A 21,258-nucleotide genomic window follows, 5' to 3' on the forward strand; every position below is an offset into this window, starting at 1 on the left:
TGGAAAATCAGAACAGTATACGGTAGTGAGCTACACCGTATTTATTTGTAGCTGCCCTGAGACTTCCACAAGCCAGACACATTTGTACTTGTCTTAATATATCAAAAATAAATCATGGAAAAAAAGAACCAGAATACTCTAAAAAAGACTCCCTAGATCATATTACACATGTTCCAAAAAACATAAGACCAAAGAACAATACTTTTTGATTGTTGTCTATATTGAACTGTTGCATGTAGAGTTGAAATATCTGGCATTTTGATTTCCTGCCTTAGCATCAGACATGAAATTTATTATGTAAAAGTACAGTTTTATTTTTAAAACTTTGTTTTTTAATCAAGATGCATGCCCGGTGATTCAGCTTTCTTACCACATGGCTTTATTGGCCTTATTGTGTGCTTCACTTACTACTTATAGATGCTGGTCCGTTTGGGGATTGAAGTGAAATTTTAACATTTGTTAAAGAGTTTTCCGCTTCCAAGTATCTGATGTCCTGTTAGGCACCTCTCACGTCATATGTGTCTGACAGGAGACACTTTACCCATGGATCGTCTGACATGGACTCATTTCAAGCGTTTTTCAGGGAAACATAATGCAAAACAGCTGCAGGAATCTGATGAGTCGTCGTCTGGTCACAAACATCTCCACATCTGTTTTTATCTGTCCTCATGGCACAGAGACAAACGACTTGTACTTGAAACTCACTGATTGTCTTTAGATGAAATTGTGCTTTCAATCTAATAATACATTCACATATCTATTCTAAGATTTTAAATATAAATATTGATTCTAACATGTCTGCACAAGCAGTATGCAAACATATTTTGTGCACCCAAAGGCATCTGTAAAATCCACACCCAATTTACACCCAAAAATAAAGGGGTATGAATAATAAAGCTATTCCTACCACAAAGCAGAAAATAATAGTAATAAATCTGCAGGTGTTCATTAAGATTGTTGATCAGTCCCAATGAACAGTATTTGAGTGCTATCAGTTGGTGAGAAGCCCCAAAAGCTGATTTTGTGTGTTGTGATGCTGGCATCAGTCCTGATCTCTCTTTTTGGACTTACTGCAGACAAAGATCTAGTGCGGCTGCAGTAAACGTGACTAGGTGCAAGCCGGGGACTGATCAACTCTGAGTCCCGAAACCTCCTTAACTGATAATGTGTCCCCAGTGCTTTCGAGGGATGGCATATCACTGCATTTTTTGGCTTGTTTTGTTGTTTTTGAACAGTATGTTAACCATTTTGTTGCTCAATTCAAAGAGCTATTTGCTATGAGCTGAAAAGCTTGTTTTCTTTACTCAAGTAGTTTATCCTTCCACTTGACATAGAAGTGTACTCCAGGGTACACTGTCACACTGCTGTCAAAACATTGTTGGTGCAACACAGCCAACCTCTGGACACGTGAATCTACAACCACCAGTGATGCTGGGTGCTGGATACAACTCACCTGAAACTATTAACCAGATGATATTGTGAAACACCTTCGGCTTTGATATTAACTTACTGTTCAACAAAACTATAAGTGCATTAGTGTTGCCTGGAAACTTTGCTAATCATAGGCAAAATGAAAGAAAATGAACAATCGCTCAAAGTATTAGTCTGTAACTTTTGATAATACATGCATAATTCATATATTACTCAAAAAATATTGGTGTGATATCCAGCTCCCGATCACTTTTAAATAGACTGTTGAATTCAACTCCAGAGTCAAGACTCCAGATTCATTTAGGTTTGATCCAGCTGTTGAGATAACTGATTCTGGCCCAGATATTGCATGATTTATATGTCTCATTATTGGTATCAACATGCTCCAAGCTTCAATGCCTAGCCAATCTCTGAATAAAGTCACAAAGTCCTGGTAATCATCAAGGAAACTACAATCAGTGTGATAATATTCATACTAAACTATGATGGAAAGTGTAAAGATGTTTAGACTGATTATTACTGGCCCCAGCCAACAAATGACCGTATGGACAGAGCTGTACACACACTGACTGCATGTGTATGAAGAGTGCCTTTGTGTGTGTGTGTTTGCGTGCTGTAGTTTAAAGTTGGAATGAATGCCAAAGGATAAACACAATGTTTTCCTTCAAAGTTGAAATGATCACTAAAACCAAATCTGCATCTTTCCATTGCACTACATCTAATATGCTCTTTTTGTGAAGTTTGGACACAGATGTGAGTTGTATGCAATATCCACATACTTTATGATGAGCTAGGTAAGTCAGCTAAACACATTTAAACTGGGTCATTATGTCCTACACCTGTACTGCAGTGTTTCAGTGCATGCCTGCTTTTGTTCATGTAGTCTGTTTCATTTCAGGCCTATGTGTACGACATTCGTAGCAGCAGCTACCTTCACAAACTTCAGAAACACTCAGACACGGTGCTCAGTGTGACTTTCAACCCAGCCACACCAGAGGTACGAACCCTCCTTTGACGTTTGCCTTGGAGTTCTGTTCTTTCCTTTCTCTTGTTATGCCCTCACCATGCGTTCAGTGCAATATGTATGTATTGTTTGTACACATTTGGTAAATGTCTTACTTTCAATTTCACAGACATCAGATGTCATAAAGCCAAAGTAAAACCAGAAATTGTTTTTCATTTCCAGATCTATGTTACATAAACACCCTAGAGAACATGCATACTTACCTTCAGCTCCACCCCGGATTATGTGTGCACATTAGTAGTTTAATATCTGCAGTTACACAAAGATAAATGACTTAATTTGGCAATTTGGACATTTTTTTGGCATCCCAAAATAACAAACTGACTGAAAAAAGAAGCAGGGGAACCTCCCTTGTTAGTAAAAAAACACTATGAGTTGTGTTCTAATGTCACTTATTGTTCTTATCTCAAGTACCTCAAAGAGATATAAAAGGAAGGAGTTTAAATGCAAAGATAAGAGGCAGCTAAAGGTAGTGTCACTCACAGGTCATGTCATCTTCAGTCCAATTATTCAGCTCATAAATCTTATTTTAGAAGTTTTAATAAAAAAGGTGCTTCAGTAGAATTTGGAAAAACTTTGGAAATTAACCAGCAGCATATTGTCTGTGAGACACCTTCATATGATGTGATTTAAAAAATAACTGCATGGTTTGAAATGTGTATATGCATAACTTTCACAAATATGACCTAGAGTCAAATGATTACACAGATTTGTACTACCTGTACTTGCTTTGCATGACAAGTGCATGTAGGAAGGAATTATATCCTCAGGTGGAATAGCAGGGTTTACTGAAACATCATAATGTAGCCATTCAATATAACAGTTGAACCATAATTAATACTAAGCAGGTGGGAATTCTGCCATGTTGTATTGATGCTACTTGCGTCACCCTTTTCCACCATTTCACGTGTGTATACTTGTATGTAAATGTATGCAGTGTATGTTTATTTCATCGTGTGAGTGTTTTTGTTAATACAGTACATACTGCACAGTGTACTGTAATTGCTAACAAAACAGATTATTCTCATACAAAACCATGAACAACATAGAATTCCAGTTTATATAAAGCCAAACAAAAATACCATTTGCATCCACAAAAAATTCTGAAACAGCAAATATCTTTAAAATGGTTCAATTCCTTGACTAAAATCATTTTCATTAAAATTTTAATATCACCCAAATCACTCTGTGGTTTTAAACAGTGGTGGCCAGCTGTCAAATCAGATAATGACTACTGCTCTTCCATGACATTCCTCTGTGGGGTCTAGTGACTTCTTTGTGCACTGTGTAGCTCCACTTGTGTGACATGTCTGCAGGGTTGTTTCAGGTTGTGATTGGCTGCACAGTTCCAAAGTTTAAAAATGGAGTTTGATCCATGGCCATTCACTGGATGAATTACAGTAAAATGCAGAGTTTGAAGAAACACTTCATCAGTTAGGACATGCTGACTCCCCACCAGTATTTCTGCAGCAGTATTTCTTTTGTGTTTGACAGGGCATGCCATCAAAGCACAAAACCAAAAACTGAAGAACCGTCACTGAAAACTGAAATCTTATTTTCCACAACAGGTGTCATCCAAATAGATTAGAATATTGCTTTAATCTCATCAAACCGAAGATTTACTTAACAAGACCCAAATGTAACTGCATACCATGGTAAAATTACAATAATACCTTGACTAAATATTTCCACATGGAAATCTAGCTGTTTTTCTCTGAAAATGTTCAAATCATAATCTAAATATTTTCTCTACACTGAAATTTCTTTTATCTTCAGTATAATGTTGTGTAGTTCAAATGAGGTCACTTTGTATTGGCCATTACTAATTTCTGTTCTCAGATCTGCGGCACTGGCCATCTCACACTACAGAAACCTGCAGTTAGACCAGACTGAAGTCACAAAGTTCATAAATGTAGGAAAAAACCGATGGCTCCAGAGGGTCTGCAGCTAAATAAAGAGCTGTAACCATAACCATGTTACCATACTGAAATTCTGGATTTCAAAAAGAGAATTTGTTAATTCAAACCAGTGTAAAAATTTAATGTAAGTCATTGACTTACTATTAAACTCCAATAAGAAATGTTTCCATTAGAGCAACTATAATGACTAAAGTATCGCAATTATATACAAAAAGCAAAATTATAAATACAGACAGAAAAGAATAAAATAAAAAGTATGTTTTTGTGATGTTCTTATGTTGTTGTTGTTGAAGGCTACATCACCGGTGTTTTGTGAGGCTCAGTACCATAGGCATGTGTGTGGGGCCAGTTATTTATGCCTGTTATTAGGCACATTAAATTTGTTATTCTAGGTACGATATATTGTTTTTATTACAGTGAGTAGCTTCAGATACATTATGAACCTGGTAATTTTATTTTTTTCAGATATTAATTTGGCATCATAAAATGCCAAATTGAATCAGAATGGCAGAAAGAAATTGTATATGTTTCAACTTGTAATACTTTTTTAAAAATAGAATTGATGTCCCATGAAAGTTACGTGACTTTTTACTCACATATTAATTGCCTGCCTCTTTTTTTTGTTGAAGGCGGCCGAAAGAGAGATGTGAACATAAAAAATTATTAGAAGTTCCAAAAGTACTGGAAAATGGCTTGCCAGACTGAGGCCAAGACCATGTAATACCATAATAGGCACATTGTTGTAGATTCTGAGCCTGTGCTTTGTCCTGATCAAAACAGAAAAAAAATTGATTAAGGGTTCCCCAACCTGTGCTCACCTTGTTTTTTAGCCACATTTGAAGGCCAGATGTTCTGTATGTTTTTTTGCTGTGAGAAACTTCTGATGCAAGACGCAGAAAGATAATGCAGTGCATATTTTCCGCTCATTTTTCACTCACATTTTCCACTCTAATACTTAAGAGCCCGTCAGGCAGTCAGATCAAGCTCCGGGGTTCATTCCCTTAGGTTTATTTTTGTACTGTAGTCTGTAATGAAAGATCCCAGCTTTTACTGTCCCTTCACTTTGTTGTCTTGTAAAATCTTGTGGGAATTCACACGGCGTGCCTCTGTGAAGTTATGTAAGTGCCTCAGTTTTGGACCAAAACACTCTAACCAAAAGGTTAACTTGCATTTTTATGCATTATTATGTATTTTTTGTGTTTTATGGTACAACATATACTTCTAAGGATCTTCTCTTTTCTTTTTTTTCTTTTTTTTTTTTTTAGATTAGATTTGGGGGCCTCAAACTAAGCTGTGTTCAATTTGAGCAGTGCCTGAAAACAAGGCAGTGTTGATACTGGATCTTCAATGATTTTTGGAATTTAAAAACTGTGTGATCAAGTAGAGGCAAAGAAACATACTGTAGCCAGAGGGGAATCAACAATCACTTCAGAAAAACAGGTTACTAGGTCAGAGCAACAGACTTCACGGGGCTGTGATCTATCTGAGTTACACAGATTTTCTCTACTGTCTCATCTCAGGATTTTGACAGCTTTAACTAGAAGAGTGTTCCATTTATTTATTTATTTATGTACTGTTTGTTTAAAACAGAATCTGTTGAATGATATACATTTTTAAGTAGTCCATCAATGTGCTCTCAGATTACGCAAATCATAAAGGCATTATTTCAAAGTCAAATTAAGACCAAAAATAAGCCTGTAAACTACCAAACAAAAAAACATTTAGTAATCTGCCATGAAAATGTCTAATTAAAACCAGTTGTGCTTGAAAACATCTAAACATTATCATACTTCTCAAGGGTTCCTGTTGTTTAACAAGCGTGTTTTTTTGTTTTTTTTTAATAGTATCCTTGTGGAACGCGCTGACCTCCCTGAGTGTTTCAAAGACACTGACATATCTAGTCAATTTTTAAACAAATACTTTATACATATAATCTTTTGTGAGAACTTTCTGAACTCTTTCCCCAAGCACTTTGGACCTCATTTACACTTAACGTGTTGGAGTTAGTGCAGGACTGTGACCGCTGACTGACACAAACAGCTGTCTGTAAAAGTTAACATGTTCTATGTTCCCAACTAGGGATATGAACAAAGACTGAATCATCTGAATGGCTCTCAGGCTCAGTGCTACTCAACTCTGCATATGTCAGCACATATCATCTTTGCAGGCAAGCAAAAAAATGCAGCTGGTGTCCCACTGAATGTGTTTACTGTATCAGTTCATTTGTGGTCATGTGGAATTTGAAAAGATATTTGTGTTCCCCGGTTGTTTATACACTGATTTCCAATGTATTTATATTTTATTTTCATATCTTTTCCTCTTTGTCTGACCCCAGAGAGCAAAATACTTTCTTCTTACTGTAGTCGCCAAACGGCAAACACAGAGGTGGACTGTCTGCTCCAGAATGTCACATTAGAGTGAGATGCAGACTGAGCTGAGACAGCCCGTCTGAAGTCAGCTGGCCTGTGTTCAACATAACTGGAACTGCCATGAGCAGGAAGTAAGGAAATAAAGAGCTGGGGTTAGCTAAGTCACAAGAGGCGTTTTAAAATATCAGTCTCGTATCAAGAATGTAGTAGACAACATTTTCTCATTTGGCCCTGGTGCTGCTGACCTATCTTCCCAAAACGTAGACACCATGTAAACTATTCTTTTAAAATAGGATTCACACATAGATTTATGTTGAAACAAGCATATAAATACACAGAATATATATTTATGTGGTCAAGTGGTGTAGAGAAACTAGTTTTTTGTAACTTGAAGCCACAAAGGGAGAAACTTCAACATCTTGCTCTGCAATAATTTTGGTGATTGGAGGAAATTCACTTTTAAAATGGATGATATGTCGGCAGGGTCAGCCTTCTAACACTGTGACAATAAAATAATAATGTGATTGTGTCAGCCTTATAAACACTATGTATTTGTTTTATTTTTGGGTGTTCCCTGCATTTTTGCTTAAGAAACATTCCACATTCAACTTCTGAAGCAAACACATGGACTGCTCTAAGTCTGACTGTATCTGTGTTTCATTACGTTTACCCAGACAGACCTGTCCTGGGTCTTATAAATGAGATCTACCTCTGCAGACTGTCAGAGACTTGCTTGAGGGCAGATGGATGAACAGATAGGGAGTCTAAGCTGGGGAGATATAGATTTATTGTTATTTCTATTATTTAGATCATTACAATTGACACACATAATAATAAATATACAAGTGCTGAGGTTATACTAATGCCAGGTTCATTTATTTATGAAAGTCACAATGAATGAAGAATGTCATCCCTTCAGTTTGATGTGACTTTAATTTTCCTGAAACTTTTATTGCAAACATACAGCTCTGAACTAGTTATCTATTTTATATTATTTGTAGTAAGTAATAATAGCAATGAATTACGATTAATAGGAGTTTAAGCAGATCCCCAAAGGATCATATACAGTACTGTATATGTCATGTACCACTGTCAATAGAAAAACATTTCTTTTACTGATAGTTCATGAACTCTGTAAGCTGGTCACAGAGATAACCATAGCAGACAGCGATGACTGTCTGCTCCTTTACCCATCTATCATATGGATCTTCCTTCACCTCTTTGCATGTACAGTACAGAACATCCTGGTGTGCTGTCATATGTGACGTCTGTGCTCTGTAACTGATGAATGATATCCTTTGGGTGGGAAAACACATTGCACTTTGTATCTTCAAAGCCTCAACCTTTGCGCATACCAGTTTCTACAGACGGACACTTTCTGTCATCCCGAATGCCAATATTTGACAGTGTAGACCAGTGAAAATCTAACCCATGCTGCATTCACAATCATCATTTTTATTCTTACTTTGAACTATTGATTTGTGGTCCTTTTTTTCATGGTGTTAAGCCAGCATGTCTGACAATAACTAAGATTATGTAACATGCATGATACACCACGCAAATTCTCAATGTGATTTACAACACCAGAGTTCCTAAAAAGTTTTGAATGAGAATTTAAAACACTAAACATGAATGCAAATGAACAAAGAGATCATAAACAATGTAGCCAGCCCACCTTTTCAACATTGTTTCGCATGCATGACCTGTGTGTCTGACATTGCTAAAGGCCATATGTAAAATACTGAAACAGAAAAGTATATGCTTGTGAATGTCATGAGGCATCTGAAAATCTTGAAACAGAGCTCAAACCTTTGATAGCTGTGCTTCTTTGAAGTGGCATGTTGAGAAAAGTCAAATGAGTCTGTTGTGATAGCCCAGCATGACTCCATGCTGTATGTCTACAGTGAATCAGCTTGCAACAAGTTCTGACTTTTAACTTTTAGGTCACGCAAAACCTTCAGCCCTCATCGGCTCAAGTTGCTTCAGCCTGAGTGAACAAAGGCTAAAGTTTGCAAAATGTATAATGTAAAAAAAAAATAATTCATGTTATCAACTTTTCAGAAAAGCTGTTAGTGCTGGGCAGTTAAACAGTATGAGAGTCTGAAAAGATCACTTGTCAAAAGTAAATGAAATCCAGCCCAGTTTAGTCATTGTATGCTTGAGTCATACTTAGAACCAGTTATTGTTACTTGCTTTCCCAGCAGAGGCAGCTGCTTGCTGGTAAAAGAGGATTTCTTCTGCATAAAACAGTTTTAGTGCATGGGAAAAATGTTTTGGGACATTTGATGTATCAAATGTGTTTTTTATCACAGCTTGGCAAACTGTTACTTTCCTGCTGTTAATATATTTTAAAAAATACTTTATCTTTACAACCACCTAAAACACTGAAATAACAATAAATGATACTGATGTTCCACAGCAGACCTGGATAATCAACCATGCATTCCTATTTAGTTTGTAATTCCTTTTTCATCCATTTGTTGGCATGTAGTTCTTTAAGACTCGAGATTAAGGGTAGTACAAAGAAACCTTACCTTGCAGTGGTATAAAGTACATTTGTAATGTTTTGTTACATGTCCTGATCACATACATTGGGAAAAATAAGTGAAAATAATACCATATGTGAAAAGACTGGCTAAAATTCTGATTCTTCCGTCATATTATAGGCCTATACCTTACACTGAGCAGCTGCAGACATGAATACATATTGTGACTCTGATTTTGAACACCAAATGAAGAATGTATTTACTGTTGGTTAACTGGGCTAATGCCCACATAATCCTCGTTTCTTACTAAGAAATATAGTAAAAAACGCGATTGTGTTTGTGTGTGTGTGTGTGCGTGCGTGACGCATCCACACGTTAGATTGTGCTGTGTGTGGTTGCACATTGGTGTGCTCCCACAGGTGTCCAGGTGGGGGTTGGTGTAAGTTTATTAACATGTGGGAACCTTACGCACTATGACTGGTACGAGCTAGAGCCCCATTCAAAGCAAAGTTATATAACGGAGTTCAGGCCAGGTAGATTTATGTTACTTGTGATAAATAGCTGGTATGGAAAATCAAGAATTTCAATGGGAAACATTTTGACCTTAGTGATAGTCATCTTCTTTAAGGAAGCAGGTGTGTTATTATGTAACTTGGTCCTCTAAATAGAGAGTTGTATAAAGCAGAGTGATGTGTGACACAATTCCTGAGAAATTTCATCCATAACAATAAAAGATGAACATGATGTCATGTTTTTTTTTCTGTCCTTTCTAGCTGCTGACTGGGACCCTGGATGGGAAGCTGAGCCTGTTTCAGTCCAGCAGTGGGGCCCATCTGTCTCATGACACCAGTGCTGCTGTGAATAATGTCCCCAGTGTGACTAGGTAATTGTACAACAGGCTGCCGCAAAGACCATGAAGGTCTGAGCAGCTCCAAACTCTGGCTAGAAGAAGGAGATAAGAGATTTGTTTTTTGCTGTTGATGAAGATAAAAAAAAATAGATACAAGTTTACATAGCTTTATGTGCTCTTTTGTGTTTTTTACTTCTTTGCCTTAAAATGTCAAAAGGAACCGCCCATTTCAACCAACTTAACTTAAACTTTTGTATGGCCATTATTAGACCACTTTTGACTGGGATTCAAAAGGACATCAGTGGTTTGATTAAATAACTTTCATGAGGCTTATTTAACCACATTATCATGGTGTAACACTTACTCAATTAAAGATAATTATAGCTGAATACACAAAAACAATTTTATTAGCAGTTATTTCCATTTGTTCATGCACATTTTGGGTGGACAAGAATCATTTTAGTTTTCTCTGTATGTGCAACAGATGTACATCCATATCAATGGTTATGAGCATTACTTAGCTGATAAACGCACAAAGCAATGACATCAGCTGGGTGCAGCCTCTTTGGCTGCCAGACTCACAGATGCTACTACTGTTCATAAGGACACACCCGTCCACATTTTTTGAGCTGTACATTTATTCTTCTCTTCACTCAACTATTAGAATAGGAAATAGCACTCTCAAACTATAAGGGACTTTCTTTAGGACAGCTTCTGTTTTCAAGTTGTAGTACTGCACTCACATTATTTCTCTGTTGTGTTTTATGCAGATGATGCAATCACGTCATATATACATCTAATCGCAAATTAAAGAGGGTTTGCAATCTGATGTCAACAAGCAGATGTGGATTTCAGTGTAATCTCAGTGTGAAATTACTCATAAATATTTTGTCATTTTTGTGTAATCACGAGTAAAATACCAACCATCGCATTTTCTTTATCCTAGAATGAGCCCTTTAAATCTACATAGGGAGTGGGTCTCCTTTCATAAAGGCAGCCATGTTGTGCCGCCATGTTTCTACAATAGCCCAGAACAGACAAACCAAACACTGGCTCTAGGACAGGGAATATTTTGTTGTAAAGGTGACGGCCACCGTCCCCTCCCTAGCGCCTGGAAATAGGAGGGCGGGAGGACTCAGAAGGTTGCATTCTGCAATCTCACCACTAGATGCCACTTTCATATTTTATACAATGCATTTTTAAAGGTATGTTTAAATAGTTTTCAGTTTCAGTTTAAGAAAAGGTACAGAGAAGAATAGTTGGAAATAATATTTCCTTTATGGCTTTTGATTTTTTTCTTCTCCCTGCTCTGAACATCTGCTTTTTATGAGCTCCTTTGTCTCCAATTCAATCAATAAAAAAGTATTTGTATTTCATGCTCCTTCTCATTGGAATAATTTATGTGCACATATTAATTTCTTTATTGGGTTAGTTGCATTTGTTACAGTAATGCTCTCCTGACATGATACATCTCAAATGGTTTATCCTGATAAAATAATTTTGACTATTAGTATTAGTATTATCTAGTAATACTAATAGTACTATTATATAATATGCTATTTATATAATACTATAAAATAGCATTATATTGCATACTATATATATATAGTATATTAGTATTAAATACAGTAAATCCGAGTTTTTTTGTCTTGTTTGACATCATGTTTATTCTGTATACTAACAAATACAAACTACTGGAAACCAGTAGTTCAGTGCTATGCTTTTCCATCTTAGTTTCAAAATAAGTCTGAAGTTAATAGGATATTAATATCCCTGGCAGTGTTTCACTGGCTACTACTCAATATTCAGGCTTTCAATGCGTGTTTTTCCTCCTACAAGTCTGCCATTATCGTTGGCAATATGTTATAACCCACAACTGAATCTTTAGAGAGGATCAAGGAAAACTCTGCCTATCTAGAATGGAATGAAATTTCAGCGCCACTCATCCCTCGTCCATTAGGAAAAGATATTGTGCTTGATGCATTATCCAACACTGACGTTGATGATAGAATGGTGAATCCACTGATAACTGTTGTCTTGACTCCCTCTGACGGAGGTGAATTTTCAGAAGACTGTTCATATCTATCTTGTCCCATTTCCAGCATCCTACATGTAATTCATTCTGTGTCTGCCTTACTTTTGGACTGTGTGCTTTATTGATACCAAGGCACACTGTCTATGAAGACTCTTCTCTGTGCAGCACCAGCCTCACTTAGGTCAAATGAAATATAACTTTGGAGTTGCCAGGTTTTCTATCGCAAAAACTGATGTTATACATTAAAGACATCAGGGCTTGCATGGGATTTATGGAGTGGTACCTCTTATTTTGTCATACACCACATTATTTATGTATGCGTGTTTGCATGCGTTTTATGCCACAAAGACAGGTATGTACTGGCAACCTTGAGTCTGCCCTGTCACGGTGAGCTTTACTGTTCCTGCAAGCACCAGAGACTGGAACAAAACATAATAAATTGTCTTTCGAGTGAATTTATGTTCCCATGTTCTTTCTCCACTTTAATGTGTGCAGAATGTGTGTGTGTATGAGTTTGCGTGGGTATTTAAGAGTCACTGTCGTCTCCTGAATGAATTAAGATTCAGTGACCACACGTTCACAGACCAAAGTGATATATCGGACTAACGCGCTTTCTTTGTCTGTGTGAGGTCATTCTGGGTCCTCTCCCTGCGCTGATCTCACCAGTAAAGAATGATGTGTTTATTTGCAAATAAAAGGGTTTGAAGAATAGTCACACCCTAACATCATAATGCAATTTGGTCCATAGTTTGATCTCTCACAATACTTTATAATTTATTTTGACATAGAGAACTTAGCCTGCCTTTGAAGAGTACAAGGACATTGTATATATGACAGTACTGAATGGAGCAGAGTGACATACTTGGGGAAGATAAAGCCCAGAACTCACAGTCTAGATGTTCATTTTGCATCGCAGCATGATGAACTGCAACATTTCCCTTAAAGTTTCTTTGTCTTTCCCTTATGAGTAGTTTAACAAAGATATACACCATGAGGCAAATGCAATTTAATGATCATCCCAAATACCATGACATCTGTTGACCAAAATCAAGGGGGGAGAATATTTGCACACATGTAAAAAACATCCATCATATGGTTGTGAGCCAGAGCAATGGATCTTGAAGCGATCATTTTTGACATGAATTATTGTTTTGTTAGGTTTTATTGCTGAAACATAGAACGTAACAGTGATTGAGCTTACAGGCAACTTACCTGATAGGAACTTTCAAATTCCGTCTGGTGTAAACTTGTACCTTATGATATCAGCCTAATAATGGCCTGTCATGCAAAAAGAAAAATGTACAACAATTTCTTGTTTTATCCTGTGTAGTGTGTTCAAGTCAGAGTCAATACAAGCAGCATCTGGGCCACCTCACCATGCACAAAGTCACTGTTTGCATGTGGAACATTTTCCTTCACCATACACATGTTCATGTTATTATTTTTATACATTACTTTGTGAATATGTTCTATTTTTATGAATATTTTTGAAATATCCAGAAGCAGCCTCACAGGAAGAGCCAGACAGGGAAATCAGTGTCTTCGTACATGACTCGATCCTGAGCAGTTCTGGGCTCCTGTGTGCAGACAATGACGGAAACACAGATTAGTAGCAGATGGTGTTATCCAGAGTAGAAGACATTAACATTGAAGTGCTTAACACTCCGATAAATCAATGCAAGATCCATGTGGAGTTAGTGGAAAAAAATGGGGAAAACAGGAGCGTAACACAAGGTGCCAGATCGCTGAACGAGACTGGGAACAGTACGGAACGCTGTCGAGCTCTTGAAATCCCTTCAAATAGTAACTATATGAATAACAATCTTGATATTTAAAAATAGAAAAGTAATGCAAGATGATTAGTTGGCTTCATTAAATCTTGACTTGCCTTTAGACTCCTCAACAAATACCCATCAGAGTCATTACTCAGCCTAAACAAATGCTGTGTGATGAAAAGGAATAAAATGTTCCATCTCAAGGTTTCATTTGGGTATTAAAAGTAGAAACACTTTCCAAAAGTGCACAACCTTTCCTCATTCAAGGTCCTCATAAAGTTTGTGAACATGTACACTTTGTCAGCTCCATTAAGCCAAGGTGCAATGGTGAGATGAGACAGTTTGTCATCTGAATATAAACCATAGTCTCTGCACTTTTCTTAGGTTAATATCTCACCCCATGAACCTTTCACCAACACAAAGATAGTACTTTAGAATCAGGCGCTGTTATTATTAAATTCCTTTGATTTTACACGTCCAAACTTCAACAGTGTTGGAGCCCTTTTGTTTACACTTGGGTTATTGTTATTATGATGGGGTCATTGCATTTGTGATCCTCTGTTGCTCCCTGGTCAATAGGCCTAATTTCTTAATTAGATTAGTTTTGTGAGGTCTCTTTTCCATTTCACCCAATGTTGGCCTTTAGCTCAGCAGGTGTTTTTCTCTGTGCTTTCTCTCTTCCAGTAGCATAACCCCCATAGGGAAGTCTCAACCACCCTAACACATTGACTTTTGATACACCAGGTACCCCCCGCCAGTGGCACTTGATCCCACAGCTCAAATGCAGAAAGCTCTGCAGCGGCCAACAAATCAACTTCACCTTTACAGAGGAATAGTCTTCAGAGCACTCCTGACACTACACTTTGGATGAGATTCTTCATAATTTCCTGATGTAGCAGAAGACGGCACAACCCAAGTTAGAACGCCTGACCCCGGGGCTGTCAGGCTTTATGCACACCCTGCGAGCTAAGCCTCTGCACGTGCCAAGTAGTTGTCGAACTTGTACATGTTCACCACTGAGTTGGAAAATTCGCAGCATAAGCACATTCATGCCTTTAAGCATGTCATGAATGGGAACATCATACATCCAAATTGTGTGGACTCAAAACCATGAGTCAAAGTTAGTGCAGGTGAAGACAAAAAGGCATGTCCTGAATTTCCCTTTGCGGATTAATAAAGTTTATCTCACCTCCCATCATCTCTTCTCATTTTATGTGATCTGAAAACACAGATGAGGCAATAACAAAAGCAAAAAATACCAAACTAGACACAAGCAGGTAAAATTCAGGACATATATTAGGTGCCGTGAATAGAAAACCACTTGATATGAACAACAGCTGGAACTCTCAGGGAGCAAAGCACACGGTGGATCTGGCAGATGACTGGGAAAGGGGGACCTTGTGTGCACTTGGCTTCTTCATTGATTTCGGTCAATGGAGCTCAGGCTCCAAATTGCACCTCTGTTATTGAACCCCATAAATACTTGATTGAAAGTTTAGTTATTACTGAATTTATTTCATTGGTTACTCTGTACCTAAACGTATTTTTCAGATTGGGTGGTTGCCAGGTAACATGGCTGTTACCTGTCTGATCAGCATAAATTCAAGGAATAAATTCAGGTTGGGGCCTTGCTTTACCTCATATTGCTCCAGGTATCCATACACTCAAATGAACTCCAGTAGCAAGGAAATTGTCTCACAACCTAAATGACTTCAGCACTCAGAGCACTGGCTGTCGTGGAGATGTAAACAAACATTATTCCAGCGCCATGACTGCATCACACTAATTTACCTTGAACCCATAAAACCTTTGGTGTACAGACAGGAGCTGGATACCAGCTACACAACCTGGAGTCAATAATCAGCAGGAAATTCTCCTCTGGAACATTTGGTATTCTTCAACACATCATTCCTGCTGACTGCACCTATCCTCAGTGTGTTTTCAATGAATGTGCTCTTGTATCAACATGCAATGCATTCTCTTCTTCTCCCTTGACTAAAACTACTGTCCTATCCCAGGGATTTTATGTAGCTGTTAAACATATATAAATAAGCCATTACTGCTTTGGGGTCATTGTTATTTCTGCCTTTAAAAGATAAGTATGGCGATATTTAGTATATTTTTTAACAAATCCTGTTGTGTCAGTGAACTGCGCTTACTAACAACCATTGTCTGGTCAAAGCCTGATATACAGTACTGTTTCTTATTCCAGTTTTGTTTTCCTTCACTGTGATGAACATGGGCCCTTTAGCTAATAATAACAATAATATATTTATTATTATTGTTATCTGTATTTTGAAGATTTAAGGAAGCAGGTACTGTATTTTGAAGATTTATGTTTTCCATAGGAAAGACAGGCTTGAAGTTGGGTGCCAGTGATAGATTGGGGAAATTTGAAAGTAGTGAAACGTAGGCGAACTGCTGGTTTTGAGCTTTTCATAAGATTTACTGGCCTTACAGAAACAGTCTTACACGTCATTTCAGAAATGTATTAATTTTGTGCCATATAAAATCATAAGCTGTAAGGCAGGTTTATTAGTATAGCAAGTTTTTTTTTACATAAAAGCAACTGAGAATTCTTTACATAATAAAAGAAAGAAAACATCGTAGGAGAAAGATTTAAGCAGATAGAAATAAAGTGCATTTTATAAGAATAAATCATTTAAAAGAAATATGAAAGATAAAAATAATAGAATATGCAAACTTAGGATAGCTGTTCTCACTGTCCTCTGTAATTTTTGTACCCCTTTTTCTTAGACTTCCTAAGACTGACCTCTGTAGTGTTTATACACTCTGCTAAAAAGTCCAATGAAGTCATTTAGTTCTTTTAAGCTCAAGTTTCCAGATAAATTCTTTTTGAAGATAAAATGATGACAAATAAAATGAAGTAAAATAAAAGATGAATGATAAAATATATCCAAGAGATTGAGTAATTTTGGAATACTGGATAAGTGAGCCACAACAAGGCAGGATGAGTTAGTATGTTCAGTGGCGCCTCAGCTATGCTGCAGCACCTTCTGTGCCCAGGGACCCAAGGCCAGAGCTCCTCCTCCTCCTCCTCCTCATTCTCCTCCTCCTCCTGCTCTTCCTTCTCTCCATTACACTGGAAAGATCTCCTTTTCACTTTGTACTCGCTTTCGTCTCTTACCCTGGATAACACCATCTTGCAACACTGTTCATGGTCCTTGTTTTCACTGTCCATATACATCAATCTATTTTCTAGGTTGCAAGTTATATTGTTCCCTCTAGATTTCTTATTCATTTTACTTTCTGAAAAATGAGCCCAGTTTTTACCATCTTGTAAATTTGCTCAGTATACTGCATCTTGCCGCTCTACCATAACTCTGCACATCCCATCGGCACACTGAGGAAACCGGGAATCTGGAAGTCATTACCAAATAATTGCATCTCAGAAATGAAAATGCAATTGTGAGAAAAGAGGGTGGAAGCAAAATTGCAAGAAATCAGTAATCTCCCACCCATTAACCTAAATGTAGGTAAGTATGAGTCAAAGTAAATTTAGGGAAACACTACCTTTATTAATGCTTCTATTCATTTTATACAGTATTGGAAGTTCAGCATTGATCTTGTATTTCTGCTGTGCAATTTGGGGACATTTTTCTTGGCTTCAAGTCCAACAGTTTAAATACACATCCAGGAATAGGTCCTACTCTACTGAATTGACCAAGGCTGGCACTGTTGGACCCTGGCTAAACATGAGCAACCAGGCATTAAATGGGGATCTCACAGCCTGCTATGTCAGGGACCTTCAGGCAACAAAGGAAGTAAACAAGATTCCCTCTGTTCATCCTTCAATTTAGGATGTTGGGTAAACCCAAATAATGGTTTGGCACGTCTACCATTTCTTTGACCTTGTACTCTTTGTGACAACAAAGTAGAACTCCCGTTATGATTCCCAGCATATAATCACCCAGGAAATATTCTGTTGTGTTGAATATACAAATCCCACTCACATCACATATAAACCTTTGAGAGGAGAAGAAGTCAAACACTGGTTATCTCACTTTGATGTAGTGCCTGGTCTAAGCCAAGGTATGTGAGCCATTTTTATGTGAAAACTGGAATTAAATGCTTTAAAAGCAAAACATGTGGTATCCTGGAAACAAGCACTCATTTTTGCAAGTTCTTCTTGTTACCTACCGGGCTCTGTAGACTGTATGTATTGTCATGTAATACCTATGAAGTCATTCTTGCACTGTTTCAATACTATAGCACTCACTGTAAAATCCTTGCTAACAGTAATAGTCACCTTCTCATGATATCACTCCTGGTTTGTGGAAAGTGTAGGATGATTAGAAGACTAGAAGCTTTACTGTGCCAGTATGTTTACATTTAGAATATGCCATTTTATGCATAGTCCAATCCAAAAACATCAGCGATCTAAATATCATGAGGCAGTAAATGCATAGTATTAATGATGATGGTTCACACAGTAAAGATCTATTCCTGCACAAAACCTATCACAGTTTTCTATAGCTTTCTGTGGCCCAGAGATTTTGAATGCTGGTTGCTGTGATGTGGCTCCATACATCAGCTATAAACAATAAACGGTGTCATCGGGTTAAATGAACAAGCCTGGTAGGAAGCTACAATTTGTCTCAAGTTGGCAGAAAGAAAATAAGCATGTAAGTGTTTAAATTGAATGAAGGGGGGGGGGGGGGGAAACAAAACAAATGATGTCAGTGATGGGGAAATTTAACTGACCTGTGTTTGGCAAAGAAAACAGCATAATATTTTGACAGAGAAAATTGTTATTGTGAAAAGTTGTGAAGAAAAAAGCTTCAATCTTTCTTCCTTTCTTTAGTCAGAATCACTGAATAACTGTGCACAGCCAGGCCAGCAGCAGCTCTGTGTGGCTGTCCTTAAGTACACAGCTGTGCATTTAGCTAAATATTACCATCGTCACAGTTTCAAAGCTAGCCTGTTGTTGTTTAGCAGCTATATTGTTCAGATTATTCACCTTCATGGTTTAGCATATGAACATGTTAACATTTGCTATTTAGCACTGAACCCAAACTGGAGCTGGGGGGGGGGGTGACGAGAATTTTGCACATTTTTGTCATAAACCAAAGTTTTGTACAAGTTGAAATTTTGTCCTGATGATGGCGTTTGATGAAGTCATAACAATGTAGCATGAATCTGATTAGATGTTACTTGTCACACAACTGTGAATGAGGCAATCATTGTGAAGCATATTGTCAACAGCTGATGCCATTCACTCTATACAGGCATGCCTTCAGTGCTCTGCCTGAGCTAATGCCAGGCTTTAGTTTAGACAGTCTTTAGTCTGGCCAATCCTGCTGGCCACAGCACTGAGAAGAAAGCTTCTGCCTCCCATGTAGCATCCAATGAAAATGCTCCTTCTCTGCAGATATTTAAATACATATAGTACATTATAACGCTGTTGTCATGCAAACACAGCCGTCATTCCATTTGGGAGATTATGCAAGGATATTTTACAATGCCAGCGTTTCTGGCCAAATTAGTTTCATTGGCATTACTCAACTTTTGGCGTGATAAAGTATAACAGGCTATTTGAAGTAAATTCTAACTAGGCAGACCATTTCTACCTAACCTCTCTATATTCACCATTCCCCACACTATTGTATCTTACAGAGGATGTAAGATTTGCATGTTACATGTGTCACTCTCTCCAGTTCTTAGTACTTTAAACATTTCAGGTGCCAGATTTCCTTTTTGGATCGCACTCCTGAGTCACACTGAACCAATTTTTTGTTAAAAACACATAAACCTCCATGATGAAGTCACCAGTTGGAGAAGAGAACTGGAAACTATAGTTGTTTATCAACCTAACAGACATCCATCACCTTCATCTCATGGCTCCTCCACATATCTGGTATTTGTAGCGTTAGGAGAGGACTCCATGTTTGTGTATGGGTTTCTGCTGCTTATTAGATAAGCCCTAGTTCATGGTGTCGTTCAAATGACCCAGAAAGTTAATAACTACATCTTAATGGTCATGGAAATGCGAGCTCTGCAAATTCTGTTTTGAAAAATATTTAAGAGCAGAGTGTTTATGACTTCCTCTTTATGGCACAGTTTGGTGCAAACAAGTCTGATATTAATTTGTTGCTACTTTTTATTCTTTTCTAATATTTGTAAATGTTGAGTATGCATGGATAAAACTACATAACAATTTTACTTCCAGCGGCTACATTTGCTCTGCACTAGTTCTGCGTGTTTTAAAGGTGATGTTGAGGACAAAACTGCCTTTTTATCTGAACTTTTTTCACTCCACAAGTAAAGCTCAGTTCCAGTGTTTCTCACGAAAGTCAGTAAATGCAGTTTTCAAAGTGAAAGGTATTAGTTGAGGCATCTGGAAAATAGGTACATACAGAATAATAGCTCTTTTTTAGTTAATTAATCATTATAGTGCAGTATGTATCCAAGTAGAGCTTACAGACAACCTTGCTTTAGAATAAAACAGCTCTGGTGATTGATGATTTCTAATAAACACATTCAAACTGATTAAAACCTGTCTTACGAAACTACAGCTGACAGTTGAACTACCACATTTAACAAGTGCAAGTTTGTGGAATATTTCAACTTTTTCCACCCCTGACAGTTTTAATCTGATGGCCTCAGGCCACTGCAGAATTCCTGTATCATCAAAGATTGTTATATTCTTGGATGTCTGTGTAAACGTCCTCTACTGTTTCTAATTTCTGTCAGGTTAGTGAAGCCATGTTGTTGAAAGTCATTTGGTAAAAAACTATCTGTTCTTCACCCCCTTTTTTTTCCCCTCTAAATTGAACGCACATTTCCGATTGACGCAAACCATCCCTGAGATGTATCCTATTGGTACACAAAGGCCTACTCACATCCAGCCCAATCATCCCTCCACAGGGATCCAAGAATGAGGCGTTGTAGCAGCGTTTTTTTCCCCCCTAGACGCCGCAGTACAGAAGCTTTAGCAAATACCTCACAGTCTCCAGACACAAGACACTGCTTGCCAACAGAAGCATCCAAGGTATCTATTGTTTTAGAGCTCATTTTTCTGTTCATCGTGTCTCACATTGCAGACATAGCTGGGATTCATTATTTGAGTTATTGACACATTGGTATTCAGGAAAGTACAAAAAACACTTCACCTGAAGAGGATCAAAGGGAGGTGTGTCCCCACAAATCTCTGATTTTATTACACTTCTATTGTTACTAATTGTATAGCACTGCATTTAGGAAGTGCACCTATGAGACTTCAGCAGTTTAATCTGGTTTTGGCTACTTAATCACCATAGTTTCCTCCAGTACCTCCAAAGTAAAACAGCTTACCTCCCTCTTATTCCCAGTCAGAGTGAGTGGGAATGTGGGTTTGATAGTCAGGGGA

The 21,258-nt window shown here is 37.6% G+C and overlaps 1 protein-coding gene across 2 annotated transcripts in view; it reads left to right on the forward strand.

Annotated features, from left to right (window-relative positions):
* The window catches only part of wdr27 (WD repeat domain 27), a 33,458-nt gene extending 22,197 nt beyond the window's left edge, over positions 1 to 11,261 (forward strand). For both annotated transcript variants that reach the window (XM_026309492.1, XM_026309493.1), the window contains exons 23-24: positions 2,330 to 2,428; positions 10,003 to 11,261. In XM_026309492.1, the coding sequence (XP_026165277.1) occupies positions 2,330 to 2,428; positions 10,003 to 10,116 (213 nt within the window). In that variant the 3' untranslated portion in view covers positions 10,117 to 11,261. The remainder of the gene's footprint in view (positions 1 to 2,329; positions 2,429 to 10,002) is intronic.
* Positions 11,262 to 21,258: the final 9,997 nt, after the last annotated feature.

This window comes from Mastacembelus armatus, chromosome 15, assembly GCF_900324485.2.
Source record: "Mastacembelus armatus chromosome 15, fMasArm1.2, whole genome shotgun sequence".
Classification (NCBI taxonomy): Eukaryota; Metazoa; Chordata; class Actinopteri; order Synbranchiformes; family Mastacembelidae; genus Mastacembelus; species Mastacembelus armatus.